This window comes from Eublepharis macularius, chromosome 8, assembly GCF_028583425.1.
Source record: "Eublepharis macularius isolate TG4126 chromosome 8, MPM_Emac_v1.0, whole genome shotgun sequence".
Lineage (NCBI taxonomy): Eukaryota > Metazoa > Chordata > Lepidosauria > Squamata > Eublepharidae > Eublepharis > Eublepharis macularius.
The window spans coordinates 45,777,608-45,800,850 of record NC_072797.1 but is presented as its reverse complement, the minus strand read 5'-3'; the positions used below and the strand labels follow the sequence as shown (position 1 = coordinate 45,800,850).

The 23,243-nt window shown below is 39.8% G+C and overlaps 1 protein-coding gene across 1 annotated transcript in view; it reads right to left on the bottom strand.

Moving 5' to 3' along the window:
• Positions 1-23,243, bottom strand: part of VCAN (versican) — a gene marked incomplete at its 5' end in the record, with an annotated part of 158,903 nt that overhangs the window by 73,320 nt on the left and 62,340 nt on the right. Inside the window, 3 exons of the mRNA XM_054987095.1 lie at positions 4,530-4,643; positions 7,596-7,709; positions 10,242-15,665. Of these exons, the coding sequence (XP_054843070.1) occupies positions 4,530-4,643; positions 7,596-7,709; positions 10,242-15,665 (5,652 nt within the window). The remainder of the gene's footprint in view (positions 1-4,529; positions 4,644-7,595; positions 7,710-10,241; positions 15,666-23,243) is intronic.

Below are 23,243 nucleotides of genomic sequence, written 5' to 3'. Positions count from 1 at the left end.
GAACTTGCCCCAGTTCGTGAACCGGTTCATGGTTCATGGGATTTAAATACCTCTTTCCGTGCTGCTTGGATCAGCTGCTTGTTGGGGATCTCCTTGTCAAGCAGCTGATTGGGGGTTTTAAAGGCCCCTTTCTGTGCTGCTTCACAGCAGCAGGAAAGGGGGCATTTCACCCCTGCAGGCTTGGATCAGATGCTTGTCGGGGAGATCTCTCCAAGAAGTAGCTGATCGGGGGGTTAAATGCCCCTTTCCATGCTGCTTTGCAGCAACAGGGAAAATGGCATTTCACCCTTGCCGGCTTGGATCAGCTGCTTGTTGCAGATCTCCCTGCCAAGCAGCTGATCAGGGGTTCAAATGCCCCTTTCCCTGCTGCTTTGCAGTGGCACGAAAAGGGGTATTGGTGGGATTTAACACGAACCAAACAAACTGGCAGACCAGTTTGTGGAAGTTCATGGAAAATAGGCTTCCACAAACCGCTGGTTCAAGAAGCACGAACTGGCCCAGTTCGTGATGAACTTTAGTTTGTCTTGCAGTTCGTGCCCATCTCTACTTATAAGCAATGAGCAAATAATCCAGCCAAACCTGCCCCAGAAGGCTGATGGATAAAATAGGGGCTTGGATCCAGCACAGCATTTGTGAGTGAACAGATTTCTGCTTGTGCAAAACTTTCATTCTGCTTATCTCCTCCCACTGGAGCTTGAAATGCCCCTAAAACTACGGTCCTGGAGTGTGCCTGGTCAAGAACAGTGCATAAGAAGTGCCCTGCTGGATCCGACCAATGGTCCGCCTAGGCCAGTGTCCTGTTTCATACAGTGGCTAAGCAGGAGGACCAACGAACTGGTCGCAGAAGCCATGACCTTCCTCTGTTGTCTCCTCATACAAGTTCTCAGAGGTTTACTGCTTCTGATGATGAAGTTTTCCTTTAGTCACCATGCCAAGAATCCAGTGATGGTCACATGGATAGTATTATGACAATTCTATGACATATGCATTGTCTTCCAACCTGTTTCTGGTTACCCGTTAAAATAGTTATTTCTTCTAAAGCCTTAAATGATTGAAGCAAGGCTGTCTCAAGGACTTTCTTCCTTCTTTTTTGTGTTGCCCCAAAGTCAGTACAATTAATGTGATAGAGGGCCTTCTCAACAATGCCAAGAGTCTGAAATGACTTCATAAGGGAATTCTGCCTTGCTCTACCTTTCCTCATATTCTGATATCAGGTAAAGCTGGTGACTTTTCAGTACAGCCCTTGATGGCTAGGTACATTGTGTCAGTTTCCCTGACTTTTGATTTGTGTTTTTCACTTATACTCTGTCTTGCAGAACATTCCATTTTTATCTTATGAGTGTTTGTTTTTGTATGAATTTTACATTATATTGATTATTATTGTTATTGTTAGTAAGCTGAAAGGTGCAATAAGTATTTTAATAGAAAAAATAAATAGGTCTATGTAATGTGTACACATCCTATTAACATGCCCTTCTCCGAAAAAGGTTACTTTCAGATTCCTAAGATGACTGCCCTTTGGGGCTTGGGATGTCTGAAATGCTGGAGCAAGCTTCCAAAAGAAAGATTTGGGAGGAGTCTAATTTAACTAAATGCCTTCTAAAAGATATTGCTTTCCTAGTACCTCGGAGCTGTGGGAACTCTACTAGAAAATGTTTCCAAAGAGAGCTGGTTCTTTTCTTCCCAACCTACAATGACTTCCAGAATAAAGCCTGTAGGCAAAGGCAACTGTAATCACAAACATTTGGATAAGAATCCTTTTTATAAAACCAAACACTTTTACTAATGAAGAAATCTTTATTTTGCTTAGGAAACCTAGGGAAAAAACAAAGGGAGAAAGAAACCTTGCCTTAACTATACAGTTGTAATGAGAATAGTCTGTACAATTTTGGCAGAAGATTAAAATGAACATCTGCATTCAGTAAACATTGTAAGTTAAAGAAACATAGATACATAAAAGTGCAATTTTACTTTTTAAAAATAATATTGGGGGGTGGTGGTGAAATTTTTACAAGTGCCAAAAACGCTACTGGGAGAATCAGATCTTTCCAGGTTTATTCTGATTAATAAAGCATGCTGGAAAAATAAATCAACATGTAAATATTGACAGTAGCCACCAATCTATGCCCTTCCTACACCACAAGAACATATGTTCCATCTTTCTGGCTTTGCTTTCCAATCTGGTTCAGTACCAAAAAATTAGAACTCCTTGCCAAACATCTGTTTGAATAGCCAAGATAAAAAAATATCTGGAAAATCTGGCACCAAATGTCTTCCTGAAATCCCAAGCCTCTTTGAACGGAGCAGATTTCAATTCTGAAGCCTGAGTAGACGTCTGTGTTAAATTGAAAAACTAGGGCATGTTCCCATTAACTGTCTCAAAAGCACTCCCGGGTTCATCATAAACTGAAAATTAAAGCAACCATGATTTCCAGGCCATTTGGTATTGCACATTTGTTGGGGGAAATATTTTCAGAATTAAGCTTCTGCTGTAAAAACACTGTCAAATTCTTGTCTTAAAGAACAGATTTCACAAGAGTTTTCCAGGCTAGGCCATACAACTGAAAAACTGAAATGTAATTAATGCTGGATCTAGTCCTCTTCCTGAGGTTTTAATACTAACCAAAAGGAAAAGAAAAAAGTTCCTTCAGGCTCATGTGGTTTTTTTCAAGTGCTTGTGAACTCACAGCCTTTCACCCAGTAGGCTTATGATGAAAGACAAGTCTGAAATCTGCCAATATTTATGTAATTATGTCTGGAAGATACTCTTGTTCCAACTTCGAGAGAATCCAGTCAAAGCAAGATTTTTTATTTAAAAAAACCCCTGCATCTTGTGGATATGGGACAAATTTTACATCATTTATAATTTACAGCTCATTCTTCTTGTATATTTCTTTATTACCATTGAACTGGACCTGAACCATGATAAAAAAAAACCCTTGTGTTTACTTGGTAACATAATCTACCTCTGAGGGAGGCGAAAAATAATATTAAAACAAGTTCAAAATTATGGCAATTTACATCTTCTGAAGTTCATTATATTAATATGTTCCTTATGATTCATTTACAACCACAGAACTTAGGATCCAGACACAAAAGGACATAGTGTGAACTTTGTAAAAGGATTCTTGGTTTCTAAATGCCTTTTATGAACTGCATAGTTTGTTAAGTTAATTTACAATGCGATCCTAAGAAGAGTTACTCCAATCTAAGCCTATGGAAATCAATGGGAGTAGACTGGAGTAACTCTGTTTAGGATTGTACTGTTAGCTTCTCAGTGTTCTTCCACTGTATTGCTATGTAGTCTCCATCATAAGATCCAGGCAATTGGCCCTATAAGACACAGAAAATCTAACTGGAGAGAGATGTCACCAGGCCAATTGGGGATGAAAAAAGAGAATAAAATTGCTAAATTACAAAAAGGCTTTAAAAAGTACTTTGAACAGTTCACAAATTTGTGACAGATTTTTACAAACTTAACTTTCATTTTTTTTAGTTTATATTCTTTCAAAAATCCACAGATATTCTAGGAGTTTTATCCTAACTAATCAACAATGAGGGCTTCATCTTATCATTTGTTTTTACATTGCACAAGCAAGACACAATGTTTTTTCAGGAACTCTTGCACAATTATGGTTGTATGAAAATTTGTGCAATATGAATAGCTGTGATAAACAGTGAAATCCTAAGCAGAGTTACTTTTAGCCTGGACTAACTCTGTTTAGGATTTCACTGAAAGTTTCTAGATTTCCACTGGTCATAGAATAATTAAATTTAATTAATTATTTCATTTATACCTTGCCTATCTCCCTAATGGGACCTAAAGTGGTTTACATCATTCTCCTCTCTTCTGTTTTATCCTTACAATAAACCCGTGAGGAAGGTTAGGTTAAGCATGTATGACTGGCCTAAGATCACTCAGCATGCTTCCAGGCAGAGTGTGGATTCTAACATAGTTCTCCCAGATCCTAGTCAGCTCTCTAACTACTACATCACAATGGCTCATAAGAGCTCCCAGTTTTTTATCCCTCCTGCACACCTACTTTAGCTACTGGCATACTAAATTTTAATTTCATTTTGGGGGAAAACAAACTCTAAAATCTAACCAACCAGAATACATTTGCAAATAATTCAGATTTATGCTGTTACTTTTTTCTCTTTTTAATACTCTAGAGGGAAGAAAGGGCTCAACCACAAACTAATAAAAAGAGGAGGGAAGATTTTAGGTCCTGGAGAGTAAGTGAGATGATGTTTGCATAGTAAAAATAATTTTTGGAGGCAAAAATATAGAATACAATATGGTAAGTTAAAGTAATGCACAAAGGAAGCTGCCTCTGGAAACTGGCTTCTTAATAAAGGGACCAAATCAGTTTTTTCCAGTTTAAGACAATCATCAAGAGGGGGCAAAACAGCTGGAAATCCAAAGAATTACCTCTACTTATCCTCTGAAGGAGTACTGGCAGGTTTGCATATTTGATTGCATTGTAAATGGAACAAAGTTCAACATGAATTAAAAATAGTCCTCTCACCTTTTTCACAGAGACCGCCAACGTAACTTGGAAGACAAAGGCAAGTAAATGTATTGACCCCATCAATGCATGTAGCTCCATTTCTGCAAGGACTTGACTGACATTCATCAACATCTGTCCAAATAATAATAATAATAATAATAATAATAATAATAATAATAATAATAATGTATGTCAAAGGGGAAGTCTCGCTTGAAAAAGAGTATTTTACACATGAATCCTTTATAAGAAGAATCCAGAAACAGAAGTCAGAGATTGCAATACTAAGATCCTAACTACTCTAATCAATATTTACAATACCAAATATTCACATTTTAGGATGATGAGAGTAATTTTTTTAAAAAAAAAATCTATTTACCTTGCTTTTTAAAAAGTTTCTTGTAAAACCCACTAAGTCTGTAATCTACAACTAGGTCTGTAATCTACAACTTCAATTTCTGCCTGTTGTAACTTGTACTGGTGGTGGAAAGAGTGTTACTACTACCTCTACTACTTCTACATTATCATCAGGATTCAGGGGTCATTTCGTAGAAAAAGAGCTGGAGGAACTCATTAGCATAACTCATTAGCATAACCCATTAACATGTGCCATGCCCCTTGCCATCACCAGAAGTGTGTCATTAGCATAACTGATTTGCATATGCCACACACCACTGACATCACCTATCCTGGCTGTTTTGGACCCAATCCTGGCCATTCAGGGCCGAAATTGGGCCCAAAATGGCAAAAAGGGGCTGAAAATGGCTGAAAAGGGGCCCAAAATGGTCAGGATTGGGCTGCTGCTGAGTGGAAGAGTTATCCACCACCTGCCAGAGGCCCAATCTGGGACGTTTTGGCCCCAATCCAGGCCGAAATGGGGCCAAAATGGCCAAGTCAGGTGGGCGGGGTCACCTGACATGTGACCTCTTTGGAGAACTGCCGGAACTGTGTTCCTGCGCATTCCCCCTCGAAATGAGCCCTGAGGATAATTATCTCTGTGAACTGTCTAACTTGTTCCAACCTGCAACCACAAGTTCTACAAACTGCATATATTCCATTTACTAGATGTATACATTTGCCTGTTAATACCATACAAGAGGAACCAATGATCTCCTGTACTTTGTAAAACAGAAACTTCAACATATAGGAATACCAAAGATACTGAATAGCTGACTGAATAGCTGGTCCCAGAGTCAATAGGTCACCATTACTGCTGCCTGCCTCTGTTTTGAAGCTGTTTACTGGATTAACCAAACAAACAAAAACCCCATTCAGTCATCTGGTGATTGTTCTTTTAGATTTGCCAGTAAAAGGCAGCCCTAAAGGCTTTATTCAGTAGATCAGATCTTTGTTACTGGGGATGGCATTTGGAGTTGAGTGGGCAAAACTACTTACCTTAAAAGTTCCATTAATCTGACAATATCTCTGGAACTTTTATAGAGATATTAGCAGCCTTTATAAATATGAAACATATATAATTATATAAAACCACGCATTAACCATGCTAGTGTATTTCCACAAAATTTACCTGTGTATAATTTGTACCTAATCTACAGCTGGAGAAGCTACAGAAATTTACACAGAAGAACTGTTAAATCCACAGAGAAACACTATATTGCCAGACACCATCGATCATGCCTCAAACTGAAGGCTTTTCTGAAGGCAAAACAGATTTGCCATTTAAAAATTTATTCCAATGCACGCATTGCATTTACTAGGATGAATCCAAAATGCACAATGTTTGTGAGTGAGCATACGTGCGTTTGTGCCCACTTTTGTAGATGCAGCATTCCTTCTACCTGCTTAACCCCGTGAGAATCTTCTGTAAGTCTTGCTGAACATCATATAGTTTGATTTCCTATTCTACATAATAAACAAACATGTTCATTTTATATCATGGTTAGTATCAGGGCTTGTTTGGAGCCGGAACGCACAGGAACGGTGTTCTGGTAGCTCTAAAAAGAAGTCACGTGGGTTTTGGCCCCGCCTACGTGATTCCCTTTCCTGGGAGTGAATGCCGAGTGCTGCTGGGCTGCAAAGGAAGGCAAGGTGCTTGCATTCATTCTGCTCTGCTCTTTTATGTTCATTTCTGACTGAGCAGGGGGGGGGTGGAGAGAGAAAAAGCATGAATGCTGAGCGGTGCTGAGCTCCAAAGGAAGGCAAGGTGCTTGCATTCATTCTGCTCTGCTCCCCTAGTTTCATTTGTGACTGGGGCGGGGAACGAAAATGAGTGAGTGAGTGCAAGCCAAGTGGTGCTGAGCTCCAAACTAATGCAAGCTGGTTGGAATTCATGCTGCTTTATTTTCATTTGTGACTTGAGAGAGTGAGTGAGTGGCTGCAAGAAGGGCTGGCTCTCCAGAGGAGGGTAGGCTGCTTTGAGTTAATTTTCCTTTAAAGAAATACCTGGAGACTTTTGCTGAAAGGGGCCTGAGGGGTGGATGTTGCCTTCTGACACACTTCCGGTGATGTCAGGGGGTGTGGCATATTCTAATGAGTTATGCTAATGAGTTCCTGCAGTTCTTTTTCTAGGAAATGACCCCTGGTTAGTATCCTATGTGTCTCAGTTCCAAATGGATTCTTCTGAAGTACTTGATAATGTTTTTCTTCTGATCTTCTTCCTCATAACTTGTTTTGTTCCCTACTCTTGTCCAGTCAGTCGTGGTGGGTTCCCAATTTTTTTGTACAATATCCACAAAGGCAGCTTGCTTTGTAACTTCCTGCTTAAGTTTTGCTAGTGGAAGGGCAGAAGCCTCAGCAATCTCCTAGCCAGGTTGTTTCTTTTCCTGTTCTGCCATCTCTACTTTCACAAGTTGCCATCAGACAACAGAAGATAGCATTAGCAAGACTCTCTTTTTTGCCCATGGAATCAAAATCTCATATTCCAACAGAGACCATCATGAGTAAAGAACAAATTATACTATATTTGACTCCCTTCACACCTTCGATTGCAGGGAAGATACTTGGAGGCAGAGATCCATGGATACCATACAAACAAAAACCATGCTACCACAAGAAAACCACTTAAATAAACAACATAATCACAGAACGAAGATGTAAAGCAATTATTAAAATGCTGTTATTTCTTACCTATTTCACACCGGTCACCACTGTAGCCTGGCATACATGTGCAAATGTAGAAAGAGTTCCGTGGATAGCAAGTACCACCATGTAGACAGGGATTACTTTTGCATGGATCTTGTCCTGTAAAATGAAGTAATTGAAAATTGCTATATTCTCGAAAATGGCTTGATGAGTGCTGAATAGCTCTAAGCAGAATGATGTTTCCTACTTCTTGATTCTATTAAATTTGCTACAGTTACAGAATAAAGAACAAAAAAAACCAATTCACCATAATATGCAGTAGTGCTATTAAATCAGCCATCAGTTTTCTATATTGGCACTCCAACTTTACTCATGGGTGAAAACAACTTACTTTCAGCAATATTTCATTTTCTTCAAATGACATTTTGTATTATTTTTGGCAACTGTAATATTCTATAGAAGATTTAGTTGGCATGACACGACAATTAATTATAGCCGAAAACAGTTAAAACATATGTGCATGGTGAATGAAATATGCATTTATCTGAACAGGGTTAGTTTATGTGGAATGACTGGGTACACAGAACATGCATTCTTATACCATACTTCTTGTATGCCCATTTTCTGTATATCATATTTGGCCCACAAAGTCTTATTTTATACTATCATTTTTTCTAAAAACACATTTCTATTCCTTTAAAATACCATGAATGAACTGTATAAATCTAAACCAGAATATGTGTTTAAATATTTACATGAGATCATACAGTCATGTTATATGCAGGATAGTTACAATTATATAGAACTTTTGTGATATGTTATCACATATAAAACCTTTTTACAAGCAGAGAGCAATGCCCATCAACAGGGAAAGATGTTCGAATGTGATAATTAGAGATGGGCATGAACAGCAATACGAACTAAAAAAACCCACGAACAGCCCAATCTGCTGTTCAGGAACAAGCTGTTTGTGAGATCCCATTCTAAACGAACAGGTGGTCATTGCAAGCCTCATTCGTTGCTGTTTGTTGCTGTTCATCAAGTCAGACAGTCTGGCACCTGCAATCAATTCACGTGGCAACTCAGGCAGGGATTGTCTGAACTCTGTCTGAACTCCTGCTGTTGCCCTGGAAACCCCAATCTAAGCCCAATTTAGCTTGATAGGCAGGTCTTCCTTCCAAGTGTGAACCAGAGCTCCAAATTTGCTACAAGAGGAAAAGACCAAGGGGGTGGGGGGCTCCCAGCTCTGGCTTTCAGGGAGAGACAGCTGCTGTTAGAGAGACAGGGTGAGTGCATTGGAGCTTGAATTTTCTTTGTGTGTGGTGGGATAGGGATATACCCCTTCAGGTTCCAGGGCTGCTGCCAGGCTCTGGGGCCAAGCTATTATTTATTATCGATACCATTCCTGTTGCCTGCTCAGGTAGGGTTTCTGGGAGTGGTGCGGTAGGGATTTACCCCTTCAAGTTCCAGGGCTGCTGCCAGGCTCTGGGGCCAAGCTATTATTTATTATAGGTACATTTCCTAATGCCTGCTCAAGTAGGGTTTCTGGGAGTGGTGCAGTAGGGATCTTGATGGCTGGAGGAGAGCCTGCTGGCCCCCACAAACAATGAACAACAAACATGTTCATGAACAGGATCATGTTTGTCAATGTTCGTTGTTCATTGTTCATGAATGGCAATGAACAACAAACACATGTTGTTTTTTTCTGTTCATGCCCATGTCTAGTGATAATAAACATAGTAAGTGGTCATATGAATCCACTCTGCCAGAAAGGTCCCAAAAGGCCCTTTTATAAATTCTTATGCAGAGCAAAGACTGTGCTTGAAATGTATTGATTGATTGCCATTTACAGGTAAGGCTTCATATAAAAATCCACACTAAGAAACAGTAGGATATTTTCTGTTTAGTTTTAAGAATTTCAGCTAAAGAAATATATGTCTAACAGAGTTTGAGAACATTTGCACACATTTTTACAATTACATATGTAAACATCTTCAGAAAAATTTCCCACCCAATTAATCAACATTTCAGGTACAATCAAACCAAGAAAAGTAACCATTCCCACTAAGGCTACTAAATCATCCACCTGATTGTTCTCACAATGGGAGTTTGTTCATGCTTCACATGCATAAACACACACTGTCAATGAAATCCTAAGCAGAGTTACTCTGGTCGAAGCCCATTGATTTCAATGGGCTTAGACTGGAGTAACTCTGCTTAGGATGTCACTGTGCGTTGCAAAACACATGAGCAAATGCACAGATCAAGGATCACAGTATTATCTACAGTTGTTGTCCACTGTGAATAAGTTTTTGGTCCAGGATCTGGATGTAAATGTGACTCTTATCAATAGTACCATGTGTGATATTACTGTACTACTCATGCAATAGACGTTTGCATTTGAGCATATCCGCATCGAATGAGAAATATCAAATACCAACATTCTCAACATACTCTGCTAATAGCAACAACCTTTCATTTTGTTACCCTAAAAGTTTCATGGACAGTTCACACCACTTTTTTTCATGCAAGAATGACTAACCATTAATATCCATTAATTAATAACCATTATTGTGTGAACTGAACCTAAAGATTACCTTCATTGCCTTCCATATCCTATCTGAAGACAAGTCTTTTCATGGGAATACCAACACATTTTGAAGGAAAAGGATATAACAATTTAACTCTTACCTGGTATGTGAACTGCTGTGCCTTCAACTGAACCCCCACCTGTGCCAATCAGGAAATCTGATCCATTAGTAACATCCAGAAGTAAAAATGGTGGTGTTACAAGTTCATTGGTGTTTAACTCCTTGGTGTTTCTTGTCTGCTTGTTATACTCAGGAATGCTTTCAGGATGTGGGCTTTTGGTTGCAGTATAAAAAGAAAATGCTGTAGGCTCTTTCTGCACATCCAAATCAGTCTGAGTGTCTACAGGGGGTGAAGGTAAAATCGGCTGAGCACTGGCTTCCTCATCAGCATCAAACACTTCACCTGTTTTACTTTCATGTGGAACTGAAGATGTCGTGTATAACCATGGCAAGGCTCCCGCAGCACTGTTTTCATCTAATTGATTTAATTTCTTCACACTTTCAGAAGTGTCTTCTTCTGAACTGTCTATTAACACTTTAGTATTTAACTGTGTAAAGGCTGTTGGTTTAGATTCTTTTGAAAGGTACTCTCCGGAAACAGTTACTTCTTTCCAGGCAAACAGTTCTGATGAAGACCTTCCTGCTTTTCCTCTGCTTTGAGTTACCTGTCTACTAGAAACAGCTGTACTTTCAGTGATTGTACCTTCTGATTCCACTTTGGGAGAAGACGTTAATGGAAACTGAATGCCATCAGATGATTCTTTAGGGGGAGGTTTATAAGTTGCTGTGATATCAGCACTGGCTTCTCTGAAGGATTGAGTCAATGACAAATTATGTTTTGCAGAATCTACTGATGATGCAGTACTTAACGTGATTTCTTCAGGATACTTGTTAGCTCCATTTAGCAAATGGACCGTTACAGGAGATTTTGGTGTTTCAGTTACATGAAGAAATTTTTCTGAATCTTTTTTGATGGATTCTGTGGATGCAGTTTTTATTTCATCATTATTTGTTTTTTCAGTCACTATGGCACTTTGGGAAACCAATTGTATGGAAACAATGCTTGCTTCTTCAGAGTTTGTTGTCAAAGTTTGTACAGTCTTAGTAAGTAAGTATGGTGGTACAGAGAAAGGTGTGATGTCTTTCTTTTCATCCAACTCTATTTGTTCCTTTTCTGAAAGGCCAGAAGTAGAAACAATTTCACTTTCATCAGCTATTGCTTGGTTGTCTGACAATGTCTGTAATTCAGAGTTGTCTTCTATAGCAGTTTTAGATGTAAAATCTTTAGTTTCCAACTGTGACATTTTTTCATTTTTATCAGTTCTGGGGCTGGTTGGAGATGATATGGTAGAGCTGGCAAGAAATGTTATGCCTGGAAACAAAGTAGCTATCTTAGGTAACTCATGTGTGATGGGACTTCCTGTTGTAAAAGATATAACATCTCCTGAACCCATATCATCTGGCACTGGTGTATGTTCAAATATTATTGGTTCACTGAATATGAACTTCTTGGTTTCAGGTGTCCCTCGACTATCTCCAAAGCTGCCTAATTCATCATCAGTAAAAGCAAATTCTGGTGATGTGTTCTGAATCGTCATATCAATAGTTGTGGCAGTATTATGATCATATGATGAGTGTGTCTCAGTAAGCACCATTGTTTGGGTACTTGTGTCTTCAAGTGTTGATTTCATGAAATCAGCATCTATAATTGTTGTTTCATCTGATATTATTCCATGGTGTGGTCCAATTAGGGTAATGTCACTAAAATTAGAAGCATCTCCAGAGTAATTCTTTTTGTCATCAACCATTGGGATAAGTTCCTCATAGTCTCTCATGATATTTGTAGAAATTTCATCAACTGATGTCTCTGAGAGATCACTGCCTGAAGTTGGTAGCTCTTGTTTTTCTTCTAATGGTAACACAGTTTGTGATCCATCTATTGCTACATCTGGGTTCACAATCTCGGAATAATTTTCAGCATGGGGATGAGATGCAAGTATTATTTCTCTTTCTGGGAACTGAGTGGGTGAATCAGAATGCTTTCCCATGCTATCCAGCCAGCCAGATCCTTCTCCAGAACTTTCATAAACTATTGTGCTCAACATTTTGGGTTCTGGTGTGGTAGTAAGTCCTTTAGAGGTTCCTCTAATCCATTCAGATACAGTAGTTGTATCTTTATGCCTCATCATATGAGTGGCCTCCCCCTGGGAAATTCTATCCCTAGCTATTGTAATCGATGATGTTATTCTTCCTTCTTTCTGATAATAATCTTCTTGGTTTTGAGACTTTTCAGGAAAGGACAGCTTTATAGTTGATGCCTCAGTATCAATCAACCTTGTTTCTTGGGTGGATGCAAGAATAACAACTGTATCTTTTGTTGTAGGCACTGTTTCTGCTGTAGTATGTAATAATTGGATTTTGTTGCTAGAATCGTCATCTGGTTCACTGGGGTGACTGTGAAATGCCTTTATTTCCTCCTCTGAATTTACTCTTGATGTTTTAGAGTTAGGAATATCATAATTTAATCTACTTGAAGTTCCATGTAATATAGCAGAACTTGCAGGCACAATGGTGGATGGAACTGTAAGTAATTTATCTCCAGAGCTTTGTTCTGAGGACAGGTGAACTTTATCAATAACTGTGGTGGTAACTGATTTAGATGTGAGTGCTGAGAGAGTGTGCTTAAGAGAGGGTGCCTCAGTAGCGTAAACATTTTGTACCATCAACTCTTTTTTCTCCCCCAAAGTTGGTGAACTGCTTACAGTGTTGTTTTGAAATATTTTAGATTCTATATTGAGAGTTTTATCAAGTGGAGACAGCATTGTTTGCACAGACTCAGTAGAAGAACTGACATCAAATTTCACATCTTCTAAGTTTGGTACAAATGTGAAAATACTTGAATTTCTTAACTGTCCAGATTCTGTAGTCTTTATGTAAGACTCTTCTGTTCCCGCACTAGATGAAAGTGGCATTTTTCCTGATGTTTCTGCAATGTCTTCTTCACCAGAACTTGTTTCATCTTTCAAGACAGGTCTTACAGCAATATCTTTTATTTCCAGCTCAACAGGTGCTTCGTCTTCCATTCTGTGTACATTAGTATCTTTCTGTACAATTCCTGTATTGGTTGTGGTGATGTCAGTGTCACTATGTATGCTTAATTCTGTAGGTGCATCTGTAAACAAATTATACTTAGATGTTACATGACTTTCTTGTCTTACATTTGTTATTGTTTGAGTTCCAACTCTTTCTACGAGTAATCGGGATACAACTGTTGTTATTATGGAAGGATCTGTAAAAGAGTCTATGTCTCCAGAACCCTGTTCCATCAATGAAAATTGAGTATTAACCATTCTTTCATCTCTGTCTTCATCTCCTGAGCCCACATCCATAAGGGAAGTTTTCTCTGTAAAAGTAGTTGGAGAAACGTATCTTGTACTTCCTGACAGAACAGGTTCTACAGTTTCATGTTTTGTCAATATAGAGTCTCCTTCTTCTAGAACAATGCTATCTGTCAATATTGTAGGAGAACTGGGGGAAGTTATTACAGCACTTTCACTTTCAATAAGTTCAGTTACTGGATTTATGTTTTCAACATCATGGGTAATGTTCATCAAAGGCACCACAGATGATGCCACATCTGATGTTTCAAAGAAGTCGATTTTCTGTTTTGTTGCTATAGGATACACTGTCACCTCTTCATTTGACTCAAGGATAGATTTTTCACTAAATGGCAACAATGTAACTGTATTAGTTATATCTGTTAGTCCTTCACTATTTGTTATGTTCTTTGATACTTGACCTTTAGTTATAGTTTCCATTGCCCACCTATGTGATTCAGTACTTAACATTGGCATTCTGGGGTCAACTGTTACTGCATGTTTCACAGATGAGGAATCTGTGATAAAAATGTCTCTTTCTTTTATTTGTGTGTCAGTGTTTTCAGGTCCAGACAATGGAAATGAAGTCATGGTAGCCTGGATCATGTCATCCATTTCTCCAGAACCAGGTTCAATAAATGGGGAGACAGTACTTACCACTTTGCTTGTGGGCCCCTTAAAAAGCACGCCTGTGCCAAGTTTCCTCCAAACATCTGTGGATCCATCTCCAGATATTTCTTCTATAGGCATTCTCTTCTCAGTGAAATATTTTGTTTTGGGTTGTGGAGTATCTGTCACTGATATGGTTTTGCTGAGGGTTATAGATTCTTGGCTCTCAGTTCTGGCCTTATCACTAAAGGTCACAAATTCATTACTGAATAGCAACTTTTCTGTCTCAACAGTAACTGGATATTCCAAAGGTGAAGAAATGGTGCTCACAGTGTCATCCTCATCTCCTTCCAATTTTATTGCAGTTTTGATAGAAGTCAGACCTTTGTTCTTTAAAATTAGTTCAGTAATATATTTAGTAGAAGATTCTACAGAACCTTGCTCAGTTGTAGAGGTAGCTTCCTTGTACAAAGAAGCAGGATGGTGTGAGATGCTAGAGCTACTTGTGGTAGGAAGGGTTTTGCCAAAATTTGAGGAAGTTTCCCAACTGGTAATCTCTTCTGTTTCTGCTGTTTTTATTACCATGGTTGCATATTTAGAATTATCTTCTTGCTCATCTCCAGAGCCTTCTGGAATACTCAATGAATTAGGACTTTTGGTTGTTTCAAAATGTTTTAGTATGGAAAGTATCTCAGGCCTTCCTGATGATTTATAATCATTTTGTAGAGTGGAAGCTTCCTTTGATATAGCCTCTTCCATGCTTATGGCTACAGCAGTGGTAGCAGAAAACTTACTTGGATCTGAAGGTGTAGCAGAAAACCTGTTTGACTCATTTAATGTTGTTTTCCCAGTATGTGAAAAGACATCACTATTTAGTTTGGAGTCAGTACTAAAATCTCCTGAGTATTCTGTACTGACACTAGGTTGTTTGGTTACGGTCTTATAATGGTCTTTTCCAGCACGTGTTAATTTCTCTGTAACTTCTAATAAAGAATGGTCATGTATTGATGTTATTTCAAGGGATTTATCTGTAGTGGAAACTTCTGATTCCCCACTAAAGATCACTTCTATTATGGCAGACTCAGCCATTGGGTTTGATTGGCTAGTTATAGCTTCTGTGGATTCATTTTGCATTACTGTGCTGGAGAATTCATTCTCAGGGACTATGCTCGTTTCATTGATTTGTGAAAATGTTACATTTTTCAAATGGGATAAACTTTCAATTTGGTCACTCCGTGCTTCTTCAGCTTTTGTATCTTTAGGTGCAGTTGTCACCTGCTGCTTTCCATTGATGAACTGCAATGCAGGGGGAGTTGTAACATCAGTAGTATTTTCACAGTCTTCTTCTTCTTCTTCTTCCTCTACAAGATTGTAGATTTCTGCGAAGAAAGGGTCCAGAATTAAGATTTCTGATGACTCTTCATCAGGGGTTGCTGTGCAGGGTTCATCATGAGTTGATTCAGTATCTATGGGGGGTTCATCTATTTCATTTGGATGAATTGAGTAACCAAATAAATCCCAAAGTCTGTGCAATGGATCTGCAAAAAAAGAGAGCTTTTCATAAATATTTTAGCAATCTGTTTGACATGGGTAGTATCAACTGTTACAGTAAACCAATGTATTGAAATAAGAAACAAAAAGGTATTCCCTTTTCTTCCATTAGAAGAATTTTCACTAGAATATTTCACTACCTCCTTATTTTCAAGAAAATAATTTTCAGTTTTATAATGCCATTAAACAAAATCAGACCACAGTTTCAAACCAGAGAAATCCCGCCCCCCCCCTCACTTGACCCATTGGAGATACCATAGTCTATGAAAATACCATCACAAATTATTAATAAACTATTCATCATATCAAACACATACATTGTTGCATACATTGTTGTCATAAATTAATCTTCCTCAGGAAGTTATGTGAAATAAGGAAATATACAGAGTATAATTCAACTTTGTGATACTTACAGTAACATTATAATTTACTCTTTGAACAGTCTGTTCTTATTTTTCAGCCAACTACTAAATCAATTGCCCAGCGGAAACTTGTTTTAGAAAGGGACTAGGTGACTTGCACAGCCTAAGACTTTGCTAATACAAGAGTTCTAATTTAACTAAATACAAGAATGATTGAATGTGATGCCCAACTGGCAGGTAGTTCATGCTATCTCTCAGTGGACATTTTATTATGCACCATTTGTAACATGAGGGAGAAAGTTCAATCAATTTGTGCTCTGTCTATATTTTTAGCAAAGGTCTAATTCTGCTCAGAGGTCAACTTGGGCTAGGGTTGCCAGGTCCCCATACCCTCCTAATGGGAGAGGGGACTCAGCACACTTCCAGGAGCATGCCACCAGTGGTGCAATGATGTCACTTGCCTGAGTTGCCTGCTGGTGGCAAACCCCCAGGAGATTGCCCACCACCAGCAGACAACTGGAAACCCTAACTCGAACATTTCCATATAGTTCAGGATTTTCCTGAAATATTTTTTGCCCCAGACAGACCCTGACTTAAAGGCAAATACACAAAAAAATATTAAAGATTGTGGAGCTGTCTGCAATGGAGTAATAAGCTGACTGTAAGACACTCAATTTCCTCTGCTAACCTCACTATGATGAAGCCTAACAAGCTTCTTGTGAACTGAAAAAATTAGCAATAACTTTTCTTACCAAGTTATAGTTTTCAATAAATTGGAGAGAAAACAGCTTAAATCCTTTGTACTACGGTTAAACAGCACTTATACAAACCAAGTTAAAACTTGTGAATTTGAGTTCTTACTAGTATAAGCAAAAAATTGTAGGAGAGCGGGAAGATTAACAAGTTCTGACCAGTGAATTATTGTTCTAATAATACACACCTGGGAGACCCACTGATTACTGCCTCAGTCTAAACCACTTAGAGTAGGCAATAAATTTAATAAAAAGCATCTGTTCTAGTCACAGACAGAAGATATACACAAATGTATATAGCACTATATCAAACAACAAACTACTTACATCAAATCACTTTATCTCCCTATATTTTACAGCATCGAATGCAGACACACATACAAAAATAATTTTGCACAGATGCAATTCTCTGACATAGTTTGGACAAGCTTATAACCAGATACTCTTCTAAAATATCAAACAATTCTTGACAGCCTAACAGCTACTTTGAAGAAAATAGTACTGTATAGCCTGCAGCATTGTAATATTTCGTTGTACATTTTCTTCATGTTGCACTTTTTGTAATTTGGCTCTAATAATCAGTTTTTCAATTCTTATAATATTTTGTCAAACAAGGTAGATATAGATTGAAATCCACCATAAAAATATTGTAATTGCATTATTTTTTCTGGAAAAGAAATTGTATACTATGTGGTAAATACAGCTAATATCTGCAATGTATTAATAATAAAACCAGTATAAAAATCTAATAAAAATAATTTACAAATAATAAAACCAGCTAGCGACAGAATGCTACTAAAAGAAAAGAAAAAATATCATCCAATACACAAATTTAGATATGCCCAGCAGAACCTTTTAGCTATGTCCTTAACCAGGAGATTATATACATTGTAATATCTGGCTGCTCCTCTGCTTTGGAATGATCGGCCAAAATGTGCGTGACAAGCCCCTTCTGGCACTTTGAAAGGCAAGCAAGATGACCTTGATTCAAAGCGCCTTTTCTGATGAATGGTGGGAGAACTGGAACTTGGTTCTTTATCTGAACCTCTCAGAACTTTATAATCATATAACCCAACAATTTGTACAGTATTAAATTTCATTTTTGGAAAACATGACATTGAGTAAATATTATATAATCACATTACGTTTGTAATCTAAGGAAACCAAAACGAAACTGATTCTCTAGGAAGTAGAGATAGGTGAGATATGGGAGCTGCCAGGAGGACAAGAGGAAATAATATGGGGGATGGGATACAAATCCCTCCCCCCAGTCCTTGCAGGTTCTCTATTGAACAACTAGGCCTGGCCTACCAGCCAGCACCATACCACTCGTTTACCCAGATAGAGGATGCCAGGGAAAGGGAGGGTTAAAAGAGGTGATAGGTAAAGGTAGGTTGGCTGGTAGGTGAGAAGGAGAGAAGGAAGCAGGAGGGGGAGAGGCTACGGGGGCTTTTATAGAAGGGAAAGGGGAAATGATGTGGAAATGAAGAGGAGGGCAAATGTTCTGCTGTTCTCAATTTAAGCATCCTTGATGCTTTTCTTGTGTCTTCTGTTTCATTTATGACTGTAATATATTCTTGGCTTGTGTAAAACAGTTACAGTAGTCTTAATATATATTTCATTGCAGTTCTAAGAAAGTTTAAATTAATGCCACACTCATTCCATATTGACAATGCAATGGTAGTTTCTGCAGCTTAATTTAATAATTAGCTGCGCTAGATTTTTATTTTGAGACTGTGGCTGAAATTCTTGAACCACTTACTCCGAAGCAGGGCCTCTGTAGTCTGTGTAACTGTTCCCGGAGAATGTTGTTTGAAGCAGCAGCTTGTGGTGATTGTTTAAGAGAAAGATGTGTTGTGAACAAAAGAATGTTACAACTGCAAAAGCAGCAGGAGGTTGTTCTAGTTCTGAATATATTGGTATTCATGTAGGCATACACAGTGCAATTATTAACATATGCAGGAGGCAACAGTGACATTCTAACTTCCAGTAAACATTAGTGAGGTATTGCTCTGATAAGCATTGGTCAAATACCACAAAGATGTGTAAGTGGTAGAATCCCATTGGTCACAATTCAGTGTTAGTTTTGTGTTACTGAATTATGTTTTTCTGGGTGTGATTTGCTAGTTCAGAGTTTCTTCCCATTGCATTACTTATATTCAGAAACCTACACTGAATCTATCAATGTAGTGTGTGCCAGGTTTTAAAGGCCTCTCAGCTTGGCTCAGGCCACAGCCCACCCCATACATTCAATAGGAAATAGGGGCTCAAAGGAAACATGGGCTATGTTTGAAGCTGGTTCTTAGAGAATCAGCCACTGGGGCTCCCGTGCACTCCTGCATTGATGGAAAATGATGAATTTCCAGTGCAACACAGAAACATTAGGTTGTGCTAGGGGCCGATTATCTAAAAATCAGCCTCTGTCACAACCCATTGCTTCTGTATCATGCCAAAAATGGTGTCATTTTCTGTTATCATGGGTAAGCACATGTGCTTTGCACATGTCTTCAGGGCTGCCTCCTGTTCCCGTGTGTCCTTCCCTCCACCAACCAGGTAAGCCTCAGTGGGGGGCAGCAGCTAGTGGGGGCTGGGGATTTCCCATTAGAGCAGGGGACCTTGCAGCATTGCTTCCCATTCATGCATATGCATGTTTATGTGTTTTGTTTAAACTGTTTAAATTATTTATTTTATGAAAAATTAACTTTTTAAATTTGTCCCCTTGAGGACCTTAAAAATGTTTTAAATAAATAAATATGCTTTTACACAACATACAGCTGCAAGGCCCGCCAGTGTCATCTGCAGGGCTACATCACTTCCAGAGAAAACCCAGAAGTAATGTAGTACAACCAGGGCCGGCGCCACCATTGAGGCGGTGAGGCGGGGGCTGTGGGCGCTGCATGGCCAGAGGGGGGGCCAGAGGGGGGGCCGAGGGTGGAGCCACGCATCCTGTATCACCGCTGGCCAGCCCCGTGCCGCTGCCGCCGCCGCCGCCCACCCCTGGGCAAGCGCAGCAGCCATGGGCCAGGGACGACAGGCAGCTGGGGTGGCGTGCAGCATGCGGGCGGCCTCCTTGCTCTGCCCCAGTCACCCACTGGCGGCACTGCATGATGACGTCATCACACAGTCCGGGAGCGTGATGCTGGCCTCCAGCGCCAGAAACCCTGCGCCGGGGCTGAGTACAGTTCTAGAAATCATCAGCAACTCAGCCTGGAAATCCTAAAACAACACACAGGGACAAATTTGTGCACTGTAAATTTGAGGCCTCCATACATCTAATATCAAGAGACAATATTGTCTTTAGCATTTTAGATAGCAAGCTCAAGAAGAGGCTTCTGAAAAACCCAAGCAGTTGATATATGCAGACTAAAGGCCCTTCTCAGGTATTAGCAATTAGCACAAAATCTAAAATCCTTGCAGTTAAGCACAGGAACAAACACCCAGACACCTTTAACAGGAACCAAGCCACTGGGGCAATCCCCTCCAGAAGAGACTATCACAGCGGTAATGAGGAGATTGGGGTATGTCCAGCCTTTGGCAACCATGCAATAAGTGTTCCAAGAGGAATTACTCTGCTAAAATGTGCAAAGGGACCATTTGGCTAGGGACTCGAATACTGTATTCATGTGAACTAGGGTTATCATTCCCCTGCCAGGGGCAGGGGATCCCCTGCTCCCATCCTTCCACCCCCTGCACCCACTTATTTGGGTGTTGAGGGCGTGCTTCCCTGAGCTGCGCTCCCAAGCCACGTCCCCGAGCTGTGCCACATGCCCCAAGCTGAGCCAAGCCATGCTGCGCTGCGTGCCCTGAGCCAAGCTGAGCCGCGTGCTGTGGCTCAGCTCAGGGCACGCAGTGTGGCTTGACTCGGGGCATGCAGCTTGGGGCACACAATGCAGCTCAGCTCAGCTTGGGGTGCGTGGTGCGAGCCAAGCCAAGCTGCACGCTTCGAGCTGAGCTGTACTGCACTCCCTGATATGAGCCAAGCCATGCACTCCTGCACCCACAGTGGGCCCGTTTTGGGGAGAATCATGCTCTGCAGGGCCTGATCCAGCCCTTGGTGAGTGCAGGAGCACTCCCAGCCAGCCTTTGACCCCCGTGCGATGACATCACTTCCGGAAGTGACATCATCACGCAATCCAGGCGCATGCACACGCACAGGGCGCGCACAGAAAAGAAAAAACCCTGAGCGGCAAGGTAAGTGCCAGGCTCCCAACCTCCCACAGGGGGAGTAAGGGGACTTAGTAAACCCCCAGTTGAACTCCAGGGGACCTGGTAACCGTAATGTGAACAATAAGTACACACCAAAAACTAAGATTATACAGAGGCCAGATACCTAGTATAGCATGGTGACTGTGTCCAGTTTACCAATCCCTTTTCAACTGGACACTTTGGCTGAAATCATTACAGTAGAAATGTTTCTGGTATGATTGCACAGTACGCTGTGCATTCTCAACAATCTTGCAAAAAGCCCAGTTGCCTTGTTTTAACCAAGAACTACTTCTTTAACCCCTTTAATCAATTAACAATAATCAAGTTACAAAAGAAGCTAAGAAATTTATTCAGGTTTGCTCTCCCATTATAAGCAAATAGTCCCTGTGCTCCTGTTCTGACTCCCACAAACCAGCCACATATCTAAAAATGTAACCTTGGAAGAATTTGTTCAACAAAGATGAGTATCTTGCTTGGTATCAGGCTTGACAATGTCAGTGTCTTTCTTGGAAGCAACAGTAATTTAAATATACTAATTCCTGGCTAAAAGGATATGACGCTCAAATTATCTTTGCATTCCAGAAGCCTGAAATTAGGACCATAAAATGAGAAAATAAAAGGTTCTTGAGAAGTCAGCATAGTTTATACGACACTGATTCTTGCCCTAACAAAATGCTCCAAGACTCACTAAATAATCCAGCATAGCATATAGGACTGGTAAAGTAAGATAAAGACAAGAATTCATCCTCAGTTGAAGTAGTAGAATTATTGTAAATCCACCAATAGAACTGAAATATTTACTTAGGTTTTTTCACTCTAGCCTACAGATTCTTCTGTGTGCTTGAAGAAATGTTATGGCACATCATCATATATTCTAATAGTCAAGTGTGGCCTCATCTGAGGATATTTAAATCCATGGATTGGAGCCACAATGACACTAAGCAGTTTTGCAAACCTGGGGGATCACAGAAAAAATTGAAAACCAGAAAAAAATACACTGAGGCCTCCTGTCTCATTGTTGGGCTTAGTGGGGCTACCTGCCTTACCGCTGGGCTCAGCAGGGCTACCTGCCTTGCCTCTTGGCACAAGAGGGAAAAAAACCACTGGGAGTTCATGGAAAGCTCACAGCTTCCCTAAAACACTGTGAGTTCAGCATTATTGATATTGGAAACTTTAAAAGTCTTCTGGTTCTCTTACTCATTTAACTTGTTCCATAATCTAGATTTTGTGCTCATGTTGGCCTGTTCAAACAAATAGTTTGTTGTGAGCATATTCCATTTAGATAACTAAAAAGTCTGCCTGCATAAAGTATGTCACTTCTAAAAAGTCACTGCATAAAATACGTCGCTTCCCAGAAGTGATATCATTGCACAAGTCAGAGCATGCGTGCACACAGCGCTCATATACACAGGAATGGAGCAAAGTAAGTACCAGGCCCCTGATCTCCCACCAAAGGAGTCAGGGGACCTGGCAACCATACTCAGAGGTATTGACTATTGTTCAAGAAACACGTGTAATAGCCAGAAAATGTGATGTGACAAAGAAACATTGGTCAAATGGGCGGTCACCATTATTTTTGTCATTGTTACTTTCTTGACAAAACATCACAATATTATTTTGCTCCAGAAGAAGAGGAGCTGCTTCAGTATAGGAATGCACTCATTTTAAATCAAGTCTAGTCTATTTTGGAAGATTAACAGGACATCATAGTACGAAAAAAGACAAGGTAATTTTTTATTTTTATTCAGTTTTCTAAAAACTCTAGATATAAATCTATTCCTCTTCTGTATAGCCACATATATGTCTTTCAAAAGTGAAATCAAAAAGAGTCCAGTAGCACCTTTAAGACTAACCAATTTTATTTTAGCATAAGCTTTCGAGAATCAAGTTCTCTTCGTCAGATGCCTGATACAGAGACTGGTCAAACACAGAAGAGCAAGAGAGGGAAGAGGCAATTAGGGGGGGAGGGGGAGGGAGCAATCAAAACATTCCTTTGCTAGTATATGTAAACATCTCCTTTTGGTGTGTGTATCAGTTGGCTTCAAAGGAGTTTGCCCTGTTAGTTTGTGGAAGCCAAACAGCTAGACCATCCAATTCCAATGCAGTATGGGCCTTCGGTAACCACAGCTCTCCCTGCCAGATGCATCTGACAAAGAGATCTGTGGTTCCCGAAAGCCCACGCCAGGTACCACTGAGCTCCCCCAGACCCCACCTCTGTAAAGGAAATCTGTTACCTGTGGTAATG